At 42.7% G+C, this 20,013-nt stretch overlaps 2 protein-coding genes across 11 annotated transcripts in view; both read right to left on the reverse strand.

Moving 5' to 3' along the window:
* Positions 1-9: 9 nt before the first annotated feature.
* On the reverse strand, positions 10-4,591 carry LOC110527913 (src-like-adapter 2). Its single transcript, XM_021609519.3, has 8 exons — positions 4,484-4,591; positions 4,050-4,169; positions 3,848-3,947; positions 2,839-2,925; positions 2,426-2,529; positions 2,107-2,259; positions 1,825-1,954; positions 10-1,620 (listed from the first exon to the last, which is right to left on the reverse strand). Exons 2-8 carry the CDS (start codon positions 4,120-4,122, stop codon positions 1,485-1,487), a joined length of 783 nt encoding a protein of 260 aa, XP_021465194.3. The 5' UTR covers positions 4,123-4,169; positions 4,484-4,591; the 3' UTR covers positions 10-1,484.
* A 1,372-nt stretch (positions 4,592-5,963) lies between these two features.
* The window catches only part of LOC110527914 (protein NDRG3), a 69,912-nt gene continuing 55,862 nt past the window's right edge, over positions 5,964-20,013 (reverse strand). For 2 of the 10 annotated variants that reach the window (XM_021609523.3, XM_090241029.1), the window contains 14 exons: positions 18,893-18,998; positions 18,197-18,380; positions 18,032-18,092; positions 17,229-17,315; positions 10,862-10,918; positions 10,591-10,694; positions 10,404-10,469; positions 10,253-10,304; positions 10,044-10,091; positions 9,911-9,946; positions 9,754-9,805; positions 9,324-9,349; positions 7,909-7,947; positions 5,964-7,340 (listed from right to left, as the gene is read on the reverse strand). In XM_021609523.3, coding sequence (XP_021465198.1) covers positions 9,327-9,349; positions 9,754-9,805; positions 9,911-9,946; positions 10,044-10,091; positions 10,253-10,304; positions 10,404-10,469; positions 10,591-10,694; positions 10,862-10,918; positions 17,229-17,315; positions 18,032-18,092; positions 18,197-18,380; positions 18,893-18,998 — 876 coding nt within the window. In that variant the 3' untranslated portion in view covers positions 5,964-7,340; positions 7,909-7,947; positions 9,324-9,326. Of the gene's footprint in view, positions 7,341-7,908; positions 7,948-8,217; positions 8,339-9,323; positions 9,350-9,753; positions 9,806-9,910; positions 9,947-10,043; positions 10,092-10,252; positions 10,305-10,403; positions 10,470-10,590; positions 10,695-10,861; positions 10,919-17,228; positions 17,316-18,031; positions 18,093-18,196; positions 18,381-18,892; positions 18,999-20,013 lie in introns of all 10 variants that reach the window. The other 8 variants (XM_021609520.3, XM_021609521.3, XM_090241025.1 and 5 more) reach the window with 4 other exon arrangements.

A 20,013-nucleotide genomic window follows, 5' to 3' on the forward strand; every position in this document is an offset into this window, starting at 1 on the left:
ACAAAACAGTCACTCAGAACTATTTATTTATAACTCATTATCACCCACATTCTGGTAAAAGCGTCTGAGTTAGTTTCAAGTTATACGGGGATGTGTGAAATGTACTCCTCAGCCTTAAGTGTCTTCATTTGCGCTAGCTACTTTTCGCATGGCGTCGAGTGGAAAGATGCTTCAGGAGGGTGGTCACGTGTGCTAGCAAGGCAGAAGTCCCGAGCTCGCGCCAGGTATGGGCCGAATCAGGAGGAATCGATTATTTTTATGCAAGCAGCGTGACGTCCTTTACTCAGACATGGCATTTCATTCATACAAACAGATTGCATATGAAACTACAAATGGGTTCTCCCTTTAGTCCAGATACAACATTATTGTATTTCAGTGATCTTCCTTCTTTGGTTCAAAATAGACCAATACATAGGTGTTTCTGTGTGGACAAGCAGTATGAAACCTTCCATGAGCTGAAAGGAAGTGCTCCTCCTCACATCATAAGACCTCTGAGTTCCATCCAATGTACATAAACCCTGGATTGCTGATACTATGTATTGGCCAATAAGAGCCTTTAAAGTAACTGGTCGGCCATATTGTCACTCCCCAGAAGGAGCAGTTTCCCAAACTCGATCTTGGACCCCCCCTGGGTGAAGCTTTTTTATTTTTTTGCCCTAGCACTAGACAGCTGATTCAAATAACCAACTCATCATCAAGCTTTGGGTTTTTAATCAGCTGTGTAGTGACAGGGGGAAAAAAACAAAACCGAGTTTGAGAAACCCTGCTCCATAGGAATGAATGGAATTCTACAGTATTTCAATTAAATATTTCAAAGACACAATTACACATATTTAAGTATTTGTTGTTGTAGTGGGGACAGTAACATTAGTACTTTCAACAAGTTATACTTTAAGAAAGTATGTTTTTATATATATTTGTATTTAAATGTTAATGTTTAGCTCACATCATACAATTTAATAGTATGCATTAAGGTGTCCGTAATAGAATAAATATGGCAAAAATGAATGTAGACATTAATACATGCATTTCTATAACTTCCAAAATATTTTTTGCAAGGGTGGGGGAGTGACAAGATGGAGATGCACCCCCTGTCAGTCATCTAGTGTATATATATATATATATATATATATATATATATATATATATATATATATATATATATATATATATATATATATATATATATAAAAATCATAGGTTTCACCTTGTGAAATGTGCTCTTGAGAACAAGAACCAGTAGCATTAGAAGTGCCAAGTAACACGGCTCCTTGTGGCTACCTGAACCCAAACCCACATTTTACCATCAAGACATGAATTGTGCTTGTAGTTTTCATTGTGGTGGTAAATGGTAGGCTTACTTCTTTTTAACTTCCTCTATGCTTTTGTTTAGGTCACCCTTTCTGGACTAGTACCGTTGGACCGGGGCAGCGGCAGCGGCAGACCAGACAGTATTATTATTTTACTCTCAGTCTTCCCTCTCATCAGGTATCCCAGTGTTTGCCACAGTCCTGGCAGCTGGCCTCTGTCATGTAGAGGTATGAGCTCATGGCCTCCCTCAGCCCCTTGCTCACCAGAGAGTCCTCTGAATCCACTCTGCCCTTACTGAAGATCAATGAGCTGGGAAGACAAGAGGCAGGCACAGGGAATGTGATATACCTACCACCAGTATATGCATCATCTTACAATGTGAATTACAATGCAGTTAATTGCATAGCTATAGCATGACACATCATATCATATTGACAAATAGTCAAATAAGTAGTGTGTAGGTCACTCGGGACACAAAATATGGTAGATGGAGGATTTAGGAATGTGCCCCACCTGTCTACGTCCTTCCAGTTGAGGGTGGGCCTCCTGATAGCTTTGGGGTACGGTCTAGTCATAGTAGTATTGTTTGAGCCTTGGATGATGCAAGGCTCCCTCAGTAAACAGCACAACCCATCTGCTGACTCTGTGGATAGACATGTTTCCAAATGTTTAGAACATTCTCTACCCAAACAACACATTACAGTAGTACCATACAGTTCACTGTCTTTGCATACCAGAGTAAGAACTGTGCTGTAATAATAATGCATTTGAGCCCGTTGATGGGCTTGTACCCACCAGAGTAGTGTTCCACCAATTGGCCCAGGGTGTAGAAGGTGAGGCTGGGGGAGATGTAGAACCAGCCGTTTTGGAGGCGACGGATGCGGTAGTGTTTCACTGTGCCCATGTACGAGGAGTCGGTCCTCCCAAGGACCGAGAGCGAATAGCTGTCTGTGACCAAAAGTAACACAAGACTCTTGTCACGCCACAGCAATGAAACAGTGCACAAGTCCTAGGCTAGTTGTTGTGCTTATAGAAAACTTTAAAAAAAACTTGACATAACATTCAGTAAAATGAATTTAATTAAACGAGCCCTAAGCCATGAACATGGACTCACCTGTGTTTGTCTGACTCTGTCGTATCAGGAAAGCCCCTGTGTAATTGTGTGGCATCAGCAGCAGCTCCTCTGCATTTAACCTGCTGATGCCATTATACTGCCACCTGATTAAAGATGGATGAGAAATATCAAATATTCACTATCAGAAGACAAATAAGATAGTACATTATATTTTTCACTCCTCTCCACCCTGCGAGGAAACTCCACTGGAACTACTGGTGCCATCATCCCCCACTGGGGGAGGAGTGACATAATTAGGACATTGGTGATGTCATTCAGAGCGAGAGAACATCTACAGTATTGCTCTTTCAAATTGATGCATTCCAATTCCCACTCTCTAGTGACATTCACTGATGTGTAAACAGCTGTGACAGTCACAAGTAAAACTTGAGAATAAGTAGTAGGTATCTTACCTGTTTATTACTTTGGCAGTGTAGTGGCTGGGGATGTAACTCTCATTGCCTGTTGTTGTGGATCGCACCATCCAAAAATCCCCATCACTGCAAATAAAGAGGTCAGTCAGTGCATTCAACTAAACTATCACAAACTACCACATACAGTAGGGTCAGAAATTATTGACGTCATTGATAAAGATGACCAAAAATTATTATTAAAATAAATAAATACTGAGCTATATTGTATACTCCAAAAAGTTGGGAAATTATATTATTTTATACTAATACAATTGCTCTTGTTCAACAAGTAATACATAATTTTCTCAAAAAGGTAGGGTTAAAAATGATTGACACCCCTGTTTTTAATACCTTTAGAGGTTAACAGTACTGAGACTTTTTCTAAAATATTTTATGAGCAGGAGAACACATTGGGAGAAATTTTGAACCATTCCTCCATACATTTCCAGATCCTTTAAATCCTTAATCTGTGTTTATGGAATGCCCTCTTCAATTCAACCACAGGTTTTCAATGGGTTTCAAGTCCAGAGACTGAGATGGCCATTGCAAAATGTTGATTTTGTGGCCAATTAACAAATTCTTTGTGGATTTTCATGTATTTTTGGGGCTATTGTTTTGCTGGAAGACCCACTTGCAGTATCAGCCTCCTGGCAGATGCAACCAGGTTTCGGGCTAAAATGTACTGGGTAAAGTTCATGATGCCGTTGACCTTAACAAGGTCCCCAGGACCAGTGGAAGTAAAATAGCTTCACAACATTAAAGATCCACCACCATATTTCACAGTAGGTACGGGGTTATTTTCTGTTTATGCATTCTCATTTCGACACAAACAAACACCGCTCTGAGCAATTGTATTATTCTAAAATAATATAATTTAAAAAAAATTGTTGCAGAAAATATCAAGCCTTATTTGAATACTTTATTTGATGCAGTCATTTTTACTCATCTTTATCAAGGGTGTCAATTATTTCAGACACCACTGTATATGTACAGCGTGTATGCCACTTACTCTGACAACACAGTGAGCCTCTCCCCCATGCGGATGCTGGATTCCAAGGGATCTTGGGAGGGGAAGTCATAAAGGGACACCACCATGGGCCTGTTATTGTCTAAAAAGGAAGAATGGTTTTAATAGTTGCAATCAGCATTCACGCTGGCTGGTTGATGATTTCAGATTAGGTTAACAAAGGAAGCTGGGCGTTTAGTATTACCTGACATTGCAGGTTCAGTTGGATTCTCAAGGGTTGGCATACTGGATCGAACTTTGACGGGGCAATTCCCCATGACCAGCTGTTCTCTAGCTACAGTATATGTCTGTATGGCTCTATAGGCTGAGAGACAGAAAGAAGTGTAGTGTCATTTATCTTCTCTTGTCATATGTCAAGCTAAAACAAGTGAACACAGGAAGAGAAATAACCACAACCAGAATTTCCTCAACCTGACATTTCCATTAAAAAAATATACATATTCATTACTATCTAAACATGAACTCTGGAGAAATAAAAGAGTTGGGTGCACTTTACGATACACAGGCCTTAGAACAGTATACTTACCAGTGGGATAACTTGTAATTATTGTAAATGCAATACAAGGTGCTTCCATAGTATGTTAGTGGGTTATAAACTAAAACTGAAAACTTGCTCACCTTATTGAAAGAGAATATGTCTCACTCCTCTGCTCTGTTGTTCAATTCCATTTACGCAGATGTGTCCAAAGGGTAGATAGAAACAAGACAGAGGCTCACTGGATGAGGACTGGTTTTTATGTCTCTAGTAGCTTCCTGTGACGCCAAAGGATCTGACATCCTCCTGACACAAAGCAATGTGTGGGTGTGCGTATGGAGGGTTGACATTTGATATGTCAATAACATTTTATTTCTGCATAGGTGCACAAAAAACACAAGATCAATATTCTGCTTAAAATTACAAACTACTTTTTTTCCAGGATTGTAGCAATCAGCATGTATTTAGTATAGGCCTACTAAATACAGTGCCTTCGGAAAGTATTCAGAACCCTTGACTTTTTCCACATTAGGCTAGGTTACAGCCGTATTCTTAAATTGGTTAAAAAAAAAGAATCCCTCATCAATCTACACACAATACCCCATGATGACAAAGCAAAAACAGGTTTTTAGACAATTGCAGACCACGTGTAACCACGCCAGCCCAGGACATACACATCCGGCTTCTTCACCTGCGGGATCGTCTGAGACCAGCCAGCCGATGAAACTGAGGAGTATTTCTGTCCATAATAAAGCCCTTTTTGTGTGGAAAAACTCATTCTGATTGGCTAGGCCTGGCTCGCAAGTGGGCCTCTGCCCAGTCAAGTGAAATCCATAGATTAGGGCCTAATGACTTTATTTCAATTGACTGATATCCTTATATGAACTGTAACTCGGTAAAATCGTTGAAATTGTTGCGCTTATATTTCTGTTCAGTATAAATGACATATTTCTGTATTTAATTTTCAATAAATTTGCTAAATGTTTCACTTTGTCATTTGTCAGTATTGTGTGTGGATTGGTGAGAAAACTAAATCCATTTTAAATTCAGGCTGTATCACAACAAAATGTGGAATAAATCAAATGGGAATTAATACTTTCCATATAGACTGTTGGTCATCAGATAGGAGGAGAGGATCTGACTCACGAAGGATGATAATCTATTTTGCCTTGACCTATAGCCAACTGATTAAGACCTGATGCACTCAGATGGAACATCTTGGTGAGACGCAGAAATCAGATGTACTATATGTTTGCACTCTCAGTGGTTAGCTGAAATGGAAAAGCAAACTTCAGAGAACCTTATCTGAGCTAGGGCATAGCTGACCGTTCTACTTTATTTTTAGAGCAAGCTAAAAATAGCCTGCCCTCACCGTTTACATGCAGTTTGAGGTCAACCGATGTAAGAGTGAGAGAAAAAGCTCACATATGCGGTTGGAAACTATTGACCATATTCCTTTAAGTCTTCTGCCAAGACAAAGCTGAAAGGTGTCAACTATTTTAGTCTGAAATGCAGAACATTGATTATTTTTCTCAAACCTTTGCAATTGTTTGATAGATTTGCTGGCGTATGTGTTTGTGTGCGCAGTGGAAACACTTGAAGATATGACCACAAACCAAGGGCCCATTTTACATCTTCTAGCTTTATTTAGTAGTTTAGTAGTATAAATGAGTTGTATTGGCAGACCGTGATAAGCACCACTGGGCCCTGCAGTGAAGACTGAACACATTTCCACATTATAACAGGCTTGTTAAGTTGTTATTCATTGTGTATGTCTACTCAAGCGATGAGTGAACGGACTATAAAAACAAAAATGTAAAACATAAAAAGACGACATCAATTACAAAATAAACATTTTTAACACACAGATGAAAGGAGAAGTGATTGAATCTAGACAATCACATTGGCCCACGGTTCTTTCCCATTGAATTTCTTTACATTTTTGCATATTCCTAAAAAGCAAGTATAATGTTCTAGAACAACCAAAACACAGTGCATTCATTCTGTCATTTGGGCCAGTATAACCTGCCATATGGAAAACAACACAATGCAGAGAAATGTACAGGAAGTCATGAATCTTGTGTTTGCACCCAGCATGAGTGATCAATCTACAGTGTGAATGGAGTGACTCGGCAGAGCAGAGCAGTGCAGCAAGGTACAGTACAGGAAAACACACATCTACACTATGCCACACAATCAAAGGAGGCGTGTGTTCACAGTTCACAACATTAAAAAATATGTGTCTAAATGTGTGCAATGAATGAAGGTTTTAAGTGTAAATGTGTTCTAGATCATAGTATAAGAGAAGGAAGAGGAATGTGTGTTTGGACTACAGCGGATGTGAGAGATGGGACTCTTCAACCCCTCCTGTGCTGAGGAACCGATCCTATACACACAGACACATGGGGAATAAATAACAGATGTGAAAGGCAACAACCGGAACAAAGGAGGGACATACAGTAATTGAAACCAGGAGAACAAGTCTCCAGATTCACTTGCACAAGACACATGCATACCAATGAAATTATGAGAAACAGTTGGGTGGGGGATCGTACCATCTAGACCCTTGGAGTATACAGTATATCTGATTCATCCTTTATTTTGTCCCCTCAGCTTGTGGCTCGAAGTTTGACATGTATACAGTATTATATTTAATCTTCATTTGTATATATTCTCATATTTATCACACAATTCATCACTGAACACCCTGGCATTGAGTAGCTTCGGAGCAGGGTAGGAGAGACTGGGAGATATAAGTTACTGGAGGAAGAGAGGGCCACCGGTGAGGGCGGCTACCCTATGTGGAGTGAGGGAGAGATGGGACGATTTAGCAGGAGACCTCCATGGTCTGGGGCCCAGGCTGGTTGTCCAGGCCCCCAGTGGTGTTGGCTCTCTCCAGCAGGCTATTGAGGTTGCGACTGCGGATGCTGTCCATGGAGGTGATGCTGGAGGAGGAGGTGGTGCGGGATCGGACCAGACGACTCATTCCAGCCGTGGGCACTACGACACAACACAGGAGTGTTAACATGCCAGTCACAAGGTAGAGCACTTCATGCAATGCAGGAAGCATTATGATGTGTTCCCTCTGTTAGGGAATCACATCAAGAAATCATACAAATACTGCAGACATTAACCATGCAGACAAATCTGAGGAAATAAAGGGACCAATTTCTTTTTTAAGACTTCAGTACCAGACACAACTACACTATGCAAGCCAAAGACTCTGACAAGCATGTCTTGTAAAAAAGGCAATACAATAATAGCATAAAGCACTGAAAGAAATTGATAAAGGCAAAATGAAGCAAAACTAGCACCATGTGCAACAATAGTAAAGAATCTAACATAAGTTTCATGCTTAAAGGAGCCACATTACCACTTAAACAAATGTCAAAGTATGCAGACGGTTCTCTACTTAATTGAACAATACAGATTACCGAAATGACCAATAATATGACGTTAAACGGACTTTCTGAGCATACACTGACATTCATGAAATGTGTGTTAGGTTGAATGGAGGCTGGTATTTGGCCAACTGGTCTAAAACTCCTACTGCTTTAACACCTGGTACCTGATTCGTTGCTCAGGTGACTGAGAAGAATGTAGGGAACTGTTAGCATTGATGGAGGGAGGAAAGGATTGAAAAAAGAAGAAAGGAGAACGTATTGGACGGGAATAAGGTTTATGAAGGTTGAGGTAATGAATAGAAGTCATTTTGAAGGAAAAGACAACTGCTGTATACCAGAGAGACAACCCCCCCCCACCAAAAAAAACAAAAAAAACAATGTGTTCTTCCTGTCTGATTCTGGGGTAGGGCAGAGACAGAGATAGCCCAAATGAGACAAAGCAGAATTTTGGCCAAAACTCAACGGGCCCTTACAGCAAAACAACACCAACACTGTGACGAGAGTGTACCCTCATACATCTGTCAACGTGGTTTACAGGGTGCTGCACTGGGATCGTGACGAGATGCGTTAATGTCATGGCATAGAGTCCATACCCTATTGGGAAAAAAAGTATTTATTTCATAATGGGAAGATATTCTTGCAGCCTCTCCAACAAAGTTGCTGTAATTTAAATGGTTTGAAGTAGCTAGTTACATCAACAACTGTGTCAACTGATCTGTCTTTTTAATACATGCCTAAAATGTGATACCATTTCTTTCAATATGTGTCGGGTGATTTCACTACTTAGTTTTAGGATTATTGAGATGACTTACGAATTTATATTTGATATTATGTGCTTATTTCTTTGCATCTATGTCTCTCGCTGTCGAAGAAAACAGACTTGAAACGTAAAACTATGCTGCTTCAAACTAACCTCGCTTCGCTGACGTTTCGGCCTCTGCGTGCAGTAGAACATATCTCATAGATGACTATGAGAAGAGGCTTTAATCAACTCTAATCTGACAGTGAAATGTCCTAATCTAATCATCAATCAAATGTTTTTATAAAGCCCTTTCACATCAGCAGATGTCACAAAATGCTTATACAGAAACCCAGCCTAAAACCCCAAACAGCAAGCAATGCAGGTGCAGAAGCACAACGGCTTGGAAAAACTCCCTAGAAAGGCGGGAACCTAGGAATAAACCTAGAGAGAAACCAGGCTCTGAGGGGTGGCCAGTCCTCTTCTGGCTGTGCCTCTGCAGGGAGTGACTCTGTGCTGCATGGCCTTTACCTCCACTCTGCAATTCTCCTCTCACACAGTGACACCTGGGGCTGCATGCAACACTCCCACTGAGGAGGACTGGGGGAGGAAACAGAAGAGCCTAGTACCATATAAATGCTGTGCTGGTGAAAGGTGAGAGGTGAAAACAGAGAAGCCTTTGCTTTGTGTAACAGGAAGAGCTGCATCCTAACAATTTGGTTAGAAAACAAAAACACACAAGGCAAGAGAGTCTCTCCCACGCAGAATTGAACAGGAAGTCAATTGCTGTTCAGAACATCTTTGTTGCTCGTCATTCATGCTACAAGCACTGTTTCTCACCTACTAAGAACTGAGGCTAGTCAACACTGCAAAGATGAAAGAGGAAATGACGTTAGCTGTGAGGCGTGAGGAGCGGCCTCCTCCGTGACCAGTGTGACAAAAAGAGGGTCCTTTCAGACACAACTGGCTGCACTCCAAACCCAGGAGGGGGTCTGGCAAAGGCTCATGGGAAACCGTGATGAAAACAATACTCATTGCAGCAACAGTTGTTATTTTGCTCACGTCAACAGGAAATACGTTCAGAACACATATGTTAACCACAAAGACGTACAACAGCTTGTTAGTGGATAATCAATACCCAAGAGTCAAATTCCAAGGTAAGCAAACAGTTACCAGTGGCCAGAGACATTATTTCTTTTTTAAGTATGCTAGAAAGGAGTGGTTATTGAGATCACACATTTATAAAGAAAAGTAAGAGTTGTGTACTTACTATAACCCATACCCTGAACAAAGTACTTGAAGGCCTCTGCCAGTTTCCCAGGCTATTGAGGAGACGACAGTAAGTTAGTTATCAATGTAAATAAAAAATGACATAAAAAAACACACACAAGGACATAATAACAGCATTTCAGAAGCTCAAACCTCACCTGCACAACCTGAGGCAAGCCTCCACAATCAGCCATCTACAGAGAGAGAGAGAACCTGTGTCATTACACATGCAATAGCTTAGGCATCAAATTTCTATGCATGACACACACAGGATGTCCTGCTTCACCTCACCTTAAACAGTGTAGTCTTCGTTGGATTTAACCTGGAATTGCACTCCACCTGAAACAAGGTTAAAGAGTGTTAGTGGACAAAACTTAATCACATAAAGGAACTGATTTTCAACATTTAGTTCCATCATCCTACTACATATACACACAAGCATGTAGAAGCGAACGATCCATAGTCAGAAGCTAAACAACAACCACCTTTAACTAACTCACCACTGCCTCCACTGCAGGAGATGTGTCTCCAACCACCAACAGAGAAGGGCACCTGGAGGGGAAGAGAGTAGTTTCCATAAGCACTGTGAGTTACAATAGGTCCGCTTGAGCATACTGTTGAAAACACGTCAGTCCAAACTTTCAAACTCACGTCAGTGTGTTCACTGTCTCCTCATTCAGACCAATGACTGGCCTCTCGATTTCCAGATCCCGACGACTGTCATTGAAAAAAAGAGAAAAAAAAGGTTAAAGCCACACTTAGTAAGTCAGTAGTAAAGTCAGCGAGTACCTTGGGCAGGAGTGGATCCCTGCCCCATCTCCACTCCTGCCTAGCGTACCCGTTGTAGGAGGCACAGAAGAGGGCCAGGTTGTCCTGATTGATGTCCTGGGCGATGTGAAGGCGGTAGGTCTGGATCAGCTCTTGGTTGTCTGTTAGCTCATCCTAGAGGAACACACAAGGCATCAGCATGGCTATGTGTGTGGATGGTATCATGATGTCATCTTCGATCACTTTTATATAAAAATGTTTCAAACCAGGTTAGTTTTTTTGAATATTATCAAAGGTGAACGGAACTCAAAGATGGGCAGATGCCAACCCATCATACTCACAGTGCTGAAGTGGTGAGCCATCACTGTGTCCACGATGTTACTGGTCCATCCAGAGAGCTGAAGAGAAAAAAAACAGGACAAGGTCTAAGTAATACATAGCTAGGACTGTGGCAGTCAAGACGTTTTGTCAGACGGTTATTGTCATGCAAAAAAGTCTGCCGTTCTCACGGTAATGAACCGTTAATTAACATAAACATTTAGCATGTACTACCTGTACTACCTGTACTACCTGTTCACCCACGACTGCATGGATCCAACACCATCATTAAGTTTTCTGACGACACAACAGTGGTAGGCCTGATCACCGACAATGATGAGACAGATTATAGGGAGGAGGTTAGAGACCTGGCAGTGTGGTGCCAGGACAACAACTTCTCACTCAATGTGAGTCAGACAAAGGAGCTGATCGTGGACTACAGAAAAGGCGGGCCGAACAGGCATTAACATCGACGGGGCTGTAGTCGAGTTTCAAGTTCCTTTGTGTCCACATCACCAACAAACTATCATGGTCCAAACATACCAAGACAGTTGTGAAGAGGGCACAATAACACCCTTCCCCCCTCAGGAGACTGAAAAGATTTGGCATGGGTCGCCAGATCCTCAAAAAGTTCTACAGCTGCACCATTGAGAGCATCCTGGCTGGTTGCATCACTGCCTGGTATGGCAACTGCTCAGCATCCGACCGTAAGGTACATCACTGGGGCCAAGCTTCCTGACATCCAGGACCTATATACTAGGCGGTGTCAAAAAATTGTCATAGACTGTTCTCCCTGCCACCGCACGGCAAGTGTGGGACCAAAAGGCTCCTTAACAGCTTCTACCCCCAAGCCATATGACTGCTGAACAATTCATAAAATGTATCCCCCCCCCCCATTTGTTTTTTACACTGCTGCTACTTATCTATGCATAGTCACTTCACCCCTACCTACATGTACAAATTACCTCGACTAACCTGCACCCCCGCACATTGACTCGGTACCGGTACCCCCTGTATATAGCCTCGTTATTGTTATTGCGTTGATTTTAATAATTTTTTACTTTAGTTTATTTGGTAAATACTTCTTGAACTGCACTGTTGGTTAAGGGCTTGTAAATAAGCATTTCACGGTAAGGTATACCTGTTGTATTTGGCGCTGGTGACAACTAAAGTTTGATTTGATTTAACTTTGTTACTGTACCCAAGAAAGCAATGGTAACTGAACTCAATGACTATCGCCCCGTAGCACTCACTTGTCATCATGAAGTGCTTTCAGAGGCTAGTTAAGGATCATATCAGCTCTACCTTACCTGACACCCTAGAGCCACTTCAAATTGCATACTGCCCCAAGAGACCCAGAGACAGTGCAATCGCCATCGCACTGCACATTGGCCTATTCCATCTGTACAAGAGGAATACCAATGTAAGAATGCCGTTCATTGAATACAGCTCAGCCTTCAACACCATAGTACCCTCCAAGCTAATCATTAAGCTTGAGGCCCTGGGTCTCAACCCCACCCTGTGCAATTGGGTCCTGGACTTTCTGACGGGCCACCCCCAGGTGATGAAGGTAGGAAAAAACATCTCCACTTCGCTGATCCTCAACACTGGGGCCCCACAAGGGTGCGTGCTCAACCCCCTCCTGTACTCCAGGTTCACCCATGAGTGCGAGGCAACGCAGGCCTCCAACTCAATCATAAGTTTGCAGTTGACACAACAGTAGTAGGCCTGATTACCAACAATGACGAGGCAGCCTACAGTGATGAGGTGAGGGCCCTGGCGACGTGGTCCCAGGAAAATAACCTCTCCATCAATGTCAACAAAATGAAGCACGCTCCAATCCACATCGATGGGACCGCAGTGGAGAAGGTGAAAAGGGTCAAGTTCCTCGGCATACACATTTTCTGGGGCGGCAGGGTAGCCTAGTGGTTAGAGCATTGGACTAGTAACCGGAAGGTTGCAAGGCAGTTAACCCACTGTTCCTAGGCCGTCATTGAAATAAGAATTTGTTCTTAACTGACTTGCCTGGTTAAATACTGGTAAAAAATAAATAAAAATTACTGACCATCTGAAATGGTCCACCCACACAGACAGTGTGGGGAAGAAGGCGCAACAGCGCCTCTTCAACCTCAGTAGGATGAAGAAATTTGGCTTGGCCCCTAAGATCCTCACAGACTTTTACAGATGCACAATTGAGAGCATCCTGTCAGGCTGTGCCCCGCAACCGCAGGGCTCTCCAGAGGGTGGTGCAGTCTGCACAACGCACCACCGGGGGCAAACTGTCTGCCCTCCAGGACACCTTCAGCACCCGATGTCACAGGAAGGCCAAAAAGATCATCAAGGACAACAACCACCCGAGCCACTGCCTGTTCACCCCACTACCATCCAGAAGGCAAGGTCAGTACAGGTGCATCAAAGCTGGGACAGAGAGACTGGAAAACAGTTTATATCTCAAGGCCATCAGACTGTTAAATAGCCATTACTAGCTGGCTACCACCCGGTTACTCAACTCTGCACCTTAGAGGCTGCTGCTCCATATACATAGACATGGAATCACTGGTTACTTTAATAATGGAACACTAGTCACTTTAATGTTTGCATACTGCTTTACTAATTTCATATGTATGTACTGTATTCTATTCTATTGTATTTTAGTCAATGCCACTCCAACATTGCTCGTCCTAATATTTAAACATTTCTTAATTTCATTATTTTACTTTAGATTTGTGTGTATTGTTGTGCATTATTGTTAGATACTACTACGCTGTTGGAGCTAGGAACACAAGCATTTTGCTCCACCCTGCTAAATATGTGTATTTGATTTGATTTGATGCCAAATCATATATTTGTATGATTTTATAGTAAGAAGTATATAATTTAATTTGAGCGCAAAAGTGATCATTTGAAACAGGCCCTATATGCTAGATTTAGAGCTATGTGGCAACTTTAGTTGTGAATGATACAAACCTTAGAATGTCTTAGAAATCAAAACATATATGGGATGCATGATGCGACTATAGGCTTTGATGATTTGAGGAAGTCAAGTTCCTTGCCTCAGGCTGCACTGCTGTTCTCTCATCAAGTGATCATATTTTCACCCATCAAAAAATGTGTAATCTGTATGCACTCGAATAGCGAATGAAGGCCGTGCGCTTTCCCGGAGGTCTGTTTTCAATGATTCCGGATAGGCTACTTCTATTTTATAGCGGAGCTGTGCTTAATATGAGCAGCTGAGAAATAAATACACTTATTTCACTCCATGCATCAACTACTGTTTGAGAAGAATGCTCTCACTGCGCGACAGGTGATATTCCGCCTAAATTCTGAATGCCATGGGCTCTCCAACCCTGTTCCTGCACCTACCAAGTGCTTAATTTCGGAAACCAAGTGAAATCTGTTATGGAAAATCAACAATAACATGTTTTCGCAACGAAACATATTTCACCCAATTAATTCTGAAAAGAAAAAACTATTACTAGGCTATTCAAAATCAAATACAAATTCACTATAATTGTAGACTAACTGTTAGCCGCCCTGCACAAATCAATGAACCAACAGGATCGACTAGGGCTATACGTTCTCTCCCAGACTAGTGTATAGAAATTTTGGAGCATAGCATAAGGTAACCAGTCCATCCAGTATGAATAATAATAATACAGTCTACACTCAAAGGCGATTACTCAAATTTGTTTAATTTTGGAGTAGAGGCTAGAGCATTTATGTTTTTCTGCCATGGGTAATATGTGATACTGGGACAATCATCATTTTTATTACATTTTTTTTTATTTTATTTTTATTTTTTTATTTTTTTATTTCACCTTTATTTAACCAGGTAGGCTAGTTGAGAACAAGTTCTCATTTGCAACTGCGACCTGGCCAAGATAAGGCATAGCAGTGTGAACAGACAACACAGAGTTACACATGGAGTAAACAATTAACAAGTCAATAACACAGTAGAAAAAAGGAAAGTCTATATATACATTGTGTGCAAAAGGCATGAGAAGGTAGGCAAATAATTACAATTATGCAGATTAACACTGGAGTGATAAATGATCAGAAGGTTATGTACAGGTAGAGATATTGGTGTGCAAAAGAGCAGAAAAATAAATAAATAAAAACAGTATGGGGATGAGGTAGGTGAAAATGGGTGGGCTATTTACCAATAGACTATGTACAGCTGCAGCGATCGGTTAGCTGCTCAGATAGCAGATGTTTGAAGTTGGTGAGGGAGATAAAAGTCTCCAACTTCAGCGATTTTTGCAATTCGTTCCAATCACAGGCAGCAGAGAACTGGAACGAAAGGCGGCCAAATGAGGTGTTGGCTTTAGGGATGATCAGTGAGATACACCTGCTGGAGCGCGTGCTACGGATGGGTGTTGCCATCGTAACCAGTGAACTGAGATAAGGCGGAGCTTTACCTAGCATGGACTTGTAGATGACCTGGAGCCAGTGGGTCTGGCGACGAATATGTAGCGAGGGCCAGCCGACTAGAGCATACAAGTCGCAGTGGTGGGTGGTATAAGGTGCTTTAGTGACAAAACGGATGGCACTGTGATAAACTGCATCCAGTTTGCTGAGTAGAGTGTTGGAAGCAATTTTGTAGATGACATCGCCGAAGTCGAGGATCGGTAGGATAGTCAGTTTTACTAGGGTAAGTTTGGCGGCGTGAGTGAAGGAGGCTTTGTTGCGGAATAGAAAGCCGACTCTTGATTTGATTTTCGATTGGAGATGTTTGATATGGGTCTGGAAGGAGAGTTTGGAGTCTAGCCAGACACCTAGGTACTTATAGATGTCCACATGTTCAAGGTCGGAACCATCCAGGGTGGTGATGCTGGTCAGGCGTGCGGGTGCAGGCAGCGAACGGTTGAAAAGCATGCATTTGGTTTTACTAGCGTTTAAGAGCAGTTGGAGGCCACGGAAGGAGTGCTGTATGGCATTGAAGCTCGTTTGGAGGTTAGATAGCACAGTGTCCAAGGACGGGCCGGAAGTATATAGAATGGTGTCGTCTGCGTAGAGGTGGATCAGGGAATCGCCCGCAGCATGAGAAACATCATTGATATATACAGAGAAAAGAGTCGGCCCGAGAATTGAACCCTGTGGCACCCCCATAGAGACTGCCAGAGGACCGGACAGCATGCCCTCCGATTTGACACACTGAACTCTGTCTGCAAAGTAATTGGTGAACCAGGCAAGGCAGTCATCCGAAAAACCGAGGCTACTGAGTCTGCCGATAAGAATACGGTGATTGACAGAGTCGAAAGCCTTGGCAAGGTCTATGAAGACGGCTGCACAGTACTGTCTTTTATCGATGGCGGTTATGATATCGTTTAGTACCTTGAGCGTGGCTGAGGTACACCCGTGACCGGCTCGGAAACCAGATTGCACAGCGGAGAAGGTACGGTGGGATTCAAGATGGTCAGTGATCTGTTTGTTGACTTGGCTTTCGAAGACCTTAGATAGGCAGGGCAGGATGGATATTGGTCTGTAACAGTTTGGGTCCAGGGTGTCGCCCCCTTTGAAGAGGGGGATGACTGCGGCAGCTTTCCAATCCTTGGGGATCTCAGACGATATGAAAGAGAGGTTGAACAGGCTGGTAATAGGGGTTGCGACAATGGCGGCGGATAGTTTCAGGAATAGAGGGTCCAGATTGTCAAGCCCAGCTGATTTGTACGGGTCCAGGTTTTGCAGCTCTTTCAGGCTTGGGCTCATTAGGCTCATTAGCCTATGAGTGTGCATAAGCTTTACTATTTGAAGGAATCACCTTAGAAATCACTGTCAATTTAGTTGCATAAGGCTTTGAAACAACATCCACAACAACCATGTTTTCCACTTAGTTTCAACCTGCCGTTGAACTTCTTTCTTCAAATTGGTCAGTAAGGTGAGTTTTAAAAGCATGATACTGTTTTGATGATAAGTGGCTGATGTGATTTTCAACCTGATGGTCGTTAGCGAGTTGGGTACTACCAAAACATGTCCAGAGTGCATAGAACTGCATAGAACTGGGGGGCTCTCGAGTGGCACTGAGGTCTAAGGCACTGCATCTCAGTGCTAGAGGCGTCACTAAAGACCCTGGTTCGATCCCGGGCTGTATCACAACTGGCTCGGGAGTCCCATCGGGTGGCGCACAATTGGCCCAGCGTCGTCCGGGTTAGGGGAGGGTTTGGCCGGGGTAGGCAGTCTTTGTAAAATAATAATTTATTCTTAACTGACTTGCCTAGCTAAATAAAGGTTAAATAAATGTATATATATTTTTTTTAAATGGTCACATGGAATTTTATTGTCGTTATGACTCATGACTGCCGGTGTGACGGTAATATGGTCACTTCTAGGAGATCAAATGATCTATGTCTTGGTCTGTAAATACGGGTGATTGGTTTGAGGACTACTGACCTTGGAGGCAGCCCAGTCGATCCATCCCTCGGCACACGGATCCACGTTGATCAGAACCAGGCCCTCTACCAGAGCAGGGTTGTTCAGCTGCAGGCGAGAGGAACAACATATCAGCCCCCAACACGAGGTGAAGCAGCATAGCATCATTCCAGTCTTCATTCTTAGTATAGTAAGAAAGGAATGAAGATGATGATGAACATCTCAGGGAGATGTGGTGATTGGCGTCCAAACTGCATTCAGAATGCTACAAACATTTGTCATTTTCAAGAAAGGCCAGATGTATCAACAGAGGCGGCTGAGATGCTGGTTACCCGAAACTACATGTTAACATCAAATGCAACGATAGTTGTTACCAATCTAGCTACCTTATTTCCATTTCACTCCAACCCCTAACTGATGGAATTTGAAAATAAATGTTGAGCAGACCCCCAGAGAAACATCAAACACTGTGATTCCTAAATCCTCCAGACTATATATTATATTATTTTTTTCTCTCTCTCTCTCTCTCTCTCAGAATGTAGCAGAGCTAAAATAAGCCAGGCATTGAGCGCAGAAAGAAAAAGAACACAAGAGAGATGGCGAGTGAATAGCAAGGTGATTAACCCCCCCCCCCCCCTCAGAATGGCACGGTTTATAATAGACAAGAGGACTGGTGAAACGCTGCTGTGTGAGTTGGGTGTTCAGACTTTAGAGGAAGCTGTAATAGTCCACACAGAGATGAACTGAGCGAGACAGGTGATTTCGGGGAAAAAGAGAATAGACATTGGATGAGAGAGCTGTTGGCAAGTGTTAAGTAGACTTACTGCAAACCGGGATAGGATGTAGGCTCCTGCTCCCACGCCAATCCCAATCACACTGTTCACCCTGTGGACATCAGGAAATACATCACACTCTCAGCAACACCAACTTCCACTGGTTTATCCATCACAACCTGAACAAGCCAAGTGATCAATGTCCATGTCACTCACTTGAGCTGAGTCATAACCGAGGGCAGCATCTCAGACAGTTCGTCCATGGTCGGGTACTGGTACCCGGTGGGGAAGGGTGCTGCCGCCTCCTGCTGTCCGGGGGCATCCACGTGGACCACAGCAAAGTGCTGCGTGATCTCCAGCATGTCCTCAAAGTTAAACAGCGTGTTGAAGCATGACTTATCTGCACAGAGAGGGGACCAAAAGGATAGTAATGCAAACCCATTCATTAGATATGGAGAATTAGAATCTGGGTGGTTCGAGCCCTGAATGCTGATTGGCTGATAGCCGTGGTACATCAGACCATATACCATGGGTACGACAAAACATTTATTTTTACATCTTTAATTACGTTGGTAACCAGTTTATAATAGCAATAAGGCACCTCTGGGGTTTGTGATATTTGCCAATATACCACGGCTAAGGGCTGTGTTCAGGCATTCCCTGATGCGTCATGCCTAAGAACAGCTCTTAGCCGTGGTATATTGGCCATATACCACACCCCCACGGGGTTTCATGTATGCCTTATTGCTTAAGTAAACCTAGAAATAAGATACACAAGAATGGCACAAACCTATCATACATGAAACACAAATCCATGGCATAAACTTACAAGTAATACTTATAGAAGATATGTTACATGTTTATAAACACATTGTCTTAGATTATAGTATTACGGTTAATCTGCACACTCACGATTGAGGCCGATGTCATGGTAGGTGAGGATTACTGGCCGGTTGCCCTTGGGAACGCCCCTCATGGTCACATGGAGCACGCCATGCTGAGTCTCAATATCATGCTCCTGCAGCCAATCAGAGAGGAAAACAGACAGGTCAAGGCGTTGGTAGACAGAGCTGAACAGTACGGAGGTAGGGAGGGAGCCACCGACATAGGGAGGGGCCAGACCGACATATGCCCAATTCCAAACGGACTCCTAGGCCCTTGAGGTCGAGGACATTTTCACTGTTTTTTTCTTATCTAATCTTTTTCAATCTACAACAAGTGCCTCAGGGTCTGTGTAGGGGGATCTGGAGTGGGTTGGATGTGGACATTTATGGATTCATATCCTAATTACAGCTTACTACATCATTCCTCAGATATGAGAATGACATAAAAAGCCAAGCAAATTGACAATCCAATACTGAGTGAGTCCTTATGATTGAATGCATACAGACTATACAGCTTCCTGTCTCCTTTCCAGAGCCCTCAGATGGGACGAGGAGGAGCAGAGAGTGTGCACTGGGCAGAGGATCAGATGGTTCTCTTGGAGATTTTAAAATGCACTCCACCCCAAAGTATTACGGTGCAAAAATCCAGAGTCATCGCCTCCATTGAAAGCTGCCACTGAAGGGAGGACTATTCAAATTCAGACTCAAACTGCCTTCATTTTTCTCCATGCCTCTCTCTGCACTAAATAGCTTCCTTTCTTAACAAGAGACTGAACCCTAAAATTACACAGAGACAGAGACTAGAGCCATCTATAAAATGCTGAATGATTTTTTAGGATTCCAAGTCTGTGCATTAAGGTTTTCAGTGTAACCGAGTCAGATAATAATCTGGTTGACCAAGGCAAATTAGGCCCAAAAATATGACAGCACTAAACTGCCATCTTTCTGAGCTTCATCACATATCATGACTTGAAACAGGAAGTGATGCAATACACCAAGGAAATAACAGCGTCATTCCCTGGTGTTCCTTCACACTTTCTAAAGACCGATCCTGTACCTCTCTAAATTCGTGACAGCAGTATCTACAAGGTCGGCATGACTTGGGACTGGGTATCTGAGCATGTTAGTGTATGAGTGTGAGCGAGTGTG

Source organism: Oncorhynchus mykiss, chromosome 7 (genome assembly GCF_057628025.1).
Source record: "Oncorhynchus mykiss isolate SJ-2025 chromosome 7, ASM5762802v1, whole genome shotgun sequence".
NCBI classification, from domain to species: domain Eukaryota; kingdom Metazoa; phylum Chordata; class Actinopteri; order Salmoniformes; family Salmonidae; genus Oncorhynchus; species Oncorhynchus mykiss.